We start from the raw sequence: 6104 nt of genomic DNA, 5'->3' as shown, positions 1-6104 counted from the left end.
TGTTTGTGAGGCGCTCAGTTCCAGCGGCTCAACTGTTGAACGTGGTCTTGTTTGACCGCGTATCGGTGACACAAGACGAGCCCACGGACAGCGACCACCTGTAGGCAAACAACCACCGATTAAAAACAATTAGCAATCATATCAATTAGTCAAAGTCTCCTCTTACTGTAAGTGATCCATTTTTTTTTAAATGTACAGCACATCAGATAGACACCGACATGTGTCAGCTTGAAGAGGTGGAACTTAATGTTTTTATTTTCTATAACATCTTCTACATTGTAAACATTAGGTAATGCATAACTACATCAGCTGCATTGCGCTGGCAAATGTTCTGGCTCCAGATTACCACCATTCATAACACCGACACCTCCTTTTCTGTGCCGGGGGGGCAAAAAGGAGGTTAATATCACAGGGTATGTCTTTTATTAAATATTACCCAGGCAACTCAGCGGTACAAACTGCACTCAGTGTTAAAGTTTCCATCTGGTAAAGTATACCGAGCTTCTCATATAGCTATATGTTAATGGTGCACACATGGGCTGGCGGTAGGAGAGTAGAAAAGGGGGTCCCATAACACAAGCCAGTGTCTCTTTAAAAAAATTGAAGTTTCTTGTTGTATTCTGGAATGAGGTCAGACACGAGGCTCCTCATTGCACGCGCTGATTATTATTAGATTCCATTTTCGGCCAATCGGCGCCGAGGGGGGCGTGAGTTTGGCGCAGAGGCAGGGTAGCGACAGCGCGCGATTGGTGGATTTTTATCGCCGTTGTATCTCCGAGAAGGGATAAATGCAAGCAAGGGGGGCCGGGTCTGGAGGGCTGCTTGAAACTCGACTGCAGGTCTGCAGATGGAAGGCGGACAGTGTAACTCGCTCTAGGTTTCTTTTTTTTCCTCCCCAGCATGCATGGCTTTTGTTTCTAGGAGAGGGGACAGAGCTGATGCAGAGAAAAGCACTTACCTTACATACTGTACTTGGGAGCCCTTTGTAAGTGCCCGGGTGCACAGTGTGGCTCTCAGTCTGCGATCTGCAGCTGCATAGACTATGTTCAGTCACCACACGGCTGAATTAATTTTATAACACAGAAGGAAGAGACTGAGAGAGACAGATAACAGTGGGCTGTACTTTCTGTGCTGTTTCAACACCTACAGAGACTGGAAATTAAACTTTTTTTAAACACATCTAGCCTTTTTAAGGCTACACTGGACTCAACTGTTATCGAGAGTTTGCTGCACATCTCAGGAGTGAATTATTGCTTGCGCTTTTTTCTCAGCTCCAACTGCGAAGAGGGGGAGAAAAGAGCTGAGTTTGCTTTAAAGTGAATCGGAGGACCAAGGAGAGAGAGGGAGAGGGAAAGAGGTAGTCCACCGCTCTCCCTCTGTGTGTTTAACTGGGCAGCATGGTGCAGAAAATGAGCCACACAGAGAGCACCGCCGAGGCGCTGTCCTTTTTCGCCGGGGATTCGAGCTCCGACTCCGGGGCGTGCATGGATCTGGACCCGGCCGCCTCGCCTCTCTCCCCGGGCTCCACAGCTTCCTCGACCGCCGGGGACAAGCTGGGAGACAACCCGGCGTGGTGTAAAACTCCCAGCGGCCACATCAAGAGACCCATGAATGCGTTCATGGTGTGGTCACAGATCGAGAGGAGGAAGATCATGGAGCAGTCGCCGGACATGCACAACGCCGAGATCTCCAAGAGGCTGGGGAAGCGGTGGAAGCTGCTTAGAGACAGCGACAAGATCCCCTTCATCAGAGAGGCGGAGCGGCTCAGGCTCAAGCACATGGCGGACTATCCCGACTACAAGTACCGGCCGAGGAAGAAGGTAAAATCGAGCGCCTCCAAGCCTGGCAGTAGCGGAGACAAGGGGGAGAAACTCAACAGTAGCTCTAACAACACCAGCACTAAGACATCCTCATCTTCGAGGAAGAACGGATCCAAATCACCCAGCAGCAGCAAACCCCACAAATCACTTTTCGGGAGCAGCAGCAGTAGCACCAAAGCATCACCGTTTGCCTCTGAGCACCCGTCAGAGCACCATCACAACTCTCTCTACAAGTCGAAATCTGTCTCCTCGGCGGCCAAGCAGATACCGGATGGCAAGAAGCCCAAGCGGGTGTACGTCTTCGGGAGCAGCGGGGCCAGCCTGAGCGTCAGCCCCGCGTCCTCCGTCGTGGTCCCGGCCAGCCCGACGCTCAGCAGCTCGGCGGACTCCAGCGACCCGCTCAGCCTGTACGAGGACGCGACCAGCGGCAGGGAGGAGGGAGCCGACTCCCCCGGCAGCAGCGGCAGCCTGGGCGGGTCTTCGGAGCGCCGCGGCGGGCACACGTACAGCAGTCGGCGGGCTTCCTCCCCGACCCCCTCCGCCTCTCACTCCTCCGCCTCGTCCCACTCGTCCTCCTCCTCTTCCTCGGAGGACGAAGAGTTCGAGGACGACTTGCTCGACATCAACCCGAGCCCCAGCTTTGACAGCATGTCGCTGGGGAGCTTCGGCTCCTCGGTGCTGGACAGGGACTTGGATTTGAACTTTGAGTCCGGCTCCGGGGGCTCCCACTTCGAGTTCCCCGACTACTGCACGCCCGAAGTCAGCGAGATGATCTCCGGGGACTGGCTGGAGTCCACCATCTCCAACCTGGTGTTCACGTACTGAGTGAGCGAAAGGCAGAGAGACGGAAAGAGAGGCAGACAGGTAGACAGGTAATGTCCTGCGAGCAAAAATACGACCACAAACCGAATCAGGAGTTCCTGGTACAGTGGGCGTCATAGTTCGTGATAACTTCACCAGACTAGTAAAAAACCCGCTGAAACTAGCCCCCCGTCCCTTCTCGTCCACATAGGCAAAGCTGCAAAATCATTTGGAAAGCTAAACTTTAAACTTGCTTTTTGTAGGCCTACTTTTCTTTGGATGCGTGGACTCGGTTCACCCACAGAAGCGGAGGGAGTGCAAACGAGAGGCAGGGGAGGAAAAAAAGGAGAGACTGGCTGAGTTTCCTGACAGCGAAACGCTCAGTTCCGAGCTGTTTTTGAACTGAACAACTTAACTGTGATTGATTTGCACGTTACGCGGTCCGCCGTTCACTTAATCAATGTTGTCGCCGATTAAAAAAAAAGAAAAGAAAAAGAAAAGGGACATTTCACAACTTTTTACCAACCGCCAAGTGAACTTCACCACTAAAAAGGTACAGAAACAGGACTGTCGCGCGACATTTTTATTGTGGTGTGTCACCGAGAGGGATTTTTAATGAAACCGAGGTGGGTTGATGTTTTTTAAAAGTCGACTATTTTCTCAAAAGCAAAAAACATGTTAAGCATGATAGCCTACTTTGTTCCTATCTTGTGCTGAGATTTTCTGTGAGACTGTCGAGCAGTTTTAAAAACTAGTATTAGGGTTATTTAAATGGATAGGTGGCGCTCGCTTTCGGTTCTTCTCTTTATGGAAAAAAAGGACATTGAAATAATCACCAGCTGTTGTAATTTTTCAAACTTCAGGATTCAAACGCAACTTCAAATCTGTGCTGAACTTTATACACGTGTTCTCTTCTATTCAGGACCAAAATTCTTTAATTTCAGATGATAGCTATAGAGAAATCCTCACCGATTTGTTTTGTTTTGTTTTCATCCTCTGAGCTTTGTTTTGTACATGTATTCAGATGCCATTTTATATGGGATGTTGTATTTATATACTGGGCCAAGCATTTTTGACTTGATCTTTTTTTTTTTGTTTTATTTCTTGTACACATGATCTAGTCCTGTTTTTTTCTTACACGGTTGTTTGTCAGTATGTCTGTGTCTGTCACATTTCCTTCTCAGGCGAAGGGCTAGAGTTTTAAAAACACGCAACTTTTGATTTCGTTTTATATTTAAATGTACACACTTTTTGGACACTTAAAAGAGAGGAAACAGTTTGATTATTTTCTCAGTGTATTTTTGTACAAATCTATATAGAAAATGGGGGAGTCAACAATCGGTGTGTGTAGCCTACTAATACAGCTGTATTGGATTTCCTAATTTTTAGTACCCGACAGGCTGGTTTTTATGCTGCCTTCAAGTGCTCATGGTAAGCTCGTACTTATGTTTTTTATACCGCCTGTTCAGATGCTTTTGTAAGGACAGCCAGCAAAACAGACCTTATATCACTGTGGTGCCTATTCTTTAACTTTAGAAATCAAAGGCACCAAGCTACTTTATACTTATGTAACGGAGCAGAGGAGAGATTATGACTCAAGTGTGTAATTGGAGTTTGGATTCTCTAATTTGGCAAACCTTCTTTGACTTTTACCAGCAAATACTGACAAGACTTCTTTGATGTCCAATCCCCGAAGATCTCGTTTTGTCCGGACAGGCATGAGATGCCTAACCACCCAGTTGTAAGGATGCAATTGCGATTTTTCCGACAGCACTTGAAAGCAGCACCAGTCTTTGTATCAGCCTACCTTCTACGTTTACAGTGCCAGTCTGCAGGCTCCTTAAAGACACAGGAATGCATTATTTCTGGAGGCTATTCCTGTGGACCATGTGGGTTTAACAGCTTCATTATCTTAAGCAGCCACTTGCTTTTTGCATTTCCCGTCAGCCTATGACAACACATGAGGAGATTGTAGCTTTAAATTTGACTTATTTCTTGATGTTTTCATTAATTGATGTCAAATTTGCCAATCAACCACTGGATTGAACAGGCTATCAATACAGCAAGCAAACAACAAGGATGATAACATCAAGCATATTCAAATTTCTGACTTGAGTTCCGCAACACCTACACTTACTGCGTTTCTCATTGTATTTGAATATATAATCTTTTCTACTTGTCGGCTAACTATTAGCTAATAATTGTTTTAGTATCTTTATGGCATGGTGAATAGCATTTGTATTTCAGATTCAGGTTATTAGCTGTTGTGTTTTTTCAGAAAAAATGAAAAAATGAGGAAAAACGAAACGTGAACTCGATCTTTGTATATTTGACTGTATCATAAAGCAAAAAGATTGTGTGTTTATGTACGTTGTTGCTATCGAGGACAGGCACTGTCTAGAACTGCTATCTTTTACACATCCTTACTTACATTTAAGGTGGTCAGTTCAGGACTCTTTTTTTTAATATATATATATGAAAGCATTTTTAAATATATTGACTTTATTTTTCATCCATCCTGTGCAATATGCTGTGTAGAATTATCATTTATTGTCTCTAATCATGCCATAAACAAAGGAACCACCCTTTTTTTGAGACTCGGAGAAAGGGAGGGGAGAAACTCATGCCAGCTAAATTGTGTCCATTCACTGCCTGTCAGATTGTTGATATAAACTTGTGTACAGAACTTTTTCAAGGAAGGAAATAAATATCAGCTGGAACTGAAACTCTACCACTCTTTTCTTGATTCTTGAACTTTTCTCTCTTTTACTGTCTTTAGGCAGACAATGATGAGTTTGTGTGTACCGCATTTGACTTCATAAATAAGAAAGAAGTGGCTGTTACCGACTCCTAATCATCATTACAAACTTTGTGCATGGACTAGCATGTCATTGAGTCTAAAGAATTGAAAACAGGAGCACACATAGTCCGATCAAAGTTATTTATGCATCTCACTGCTGCACCTGCTTTTTACTAGCACAGCTGGGTACAAACAAAACACATAGCAAACATCACTATATGGCTGTTTCCCAGTGGTTTACACAGAGTAACCAACAAACATGGGCTCAAATAACCACCTACTTCCTCAAAGGGAAGCAAAATGATTGTGGGCAGTGCACTGTGAGATCTAAATGAGAAGGCCATGTTTGCTATAATTGCTTTACTTCGTTGCTAATAAGTTAAGATTTCATTTACAGTATGGAAAAGGGCTTTGTGTCTTAAAGCTTCACACTGAGTGAGTATTGTCCATGTCTCCACATTCTGATTGAGACTTTTTTTCTGCACAACAACGTCTTCTACATTGAGCGTAAATGGCCCACGGATGGTCTGCCAAGCTTTTGGAAAGCTCATCTCGAAGCTATGAAAAACCTCACTTTTATTCCCAGTTACACTACAATACGCAGGACTGACTCTGAGAGAGTCTTAGCAGACCTCCCCCCTCCGTAGACCTTGGATGGTCCTGATTCTGTAAAGCCTTTTGGA

At 45.3% G+C, this 6104-nt stretch overlaps 1 protein-coding gene across 1 annotated transcript; it reads left to right on the top strand.

The window, feature by feature from the left end:
• The first annotated feature begins 807 nt into the window (after nt 1-807).
• On the top strand, nt 808-5347 carry sox4b (SRY-box transcription factor 4b). Its single transcript, XM_041941679.1, has 2 exons — nt 808-2692; nt 2885-5347. The coding sequence occupies exon 1, from the start codon at nt 1398-1400 to the stop codon at nt 2643-2645; it is 1248 nt and encodes a 415-aa protein (XP_041797613.1). The 5' UTR covers nt 808-1397; the 3' UTR covers nt 2646-2692; nt 2885-5347.
• Nucleotides 5348-6104: the final 757 nt, after the last annotated feature.

The sequence above is a fragment of the Chelmon rostratus genome, chromosome 8 (genome assembly GCF_017976325.1).
Source record: "Chelmon rostratus isolate fCheRos1 chromosome 8, fCheRos1.pri, whole genome shotgun sequence".
NCBI classification, from domain to species: domain Eukaryota; kingdom Metazoa; phylum Chordata; class Actinopteri; order Chaetodontiformes; family Chaetodontidae; genus Chelmon; species Chelmon rostratus.
The sequence above is the reverse complement of the archived record's forward strand: the minus strand, read 5'-3'. Positions and strand labels throughout refer to the sequence as shown.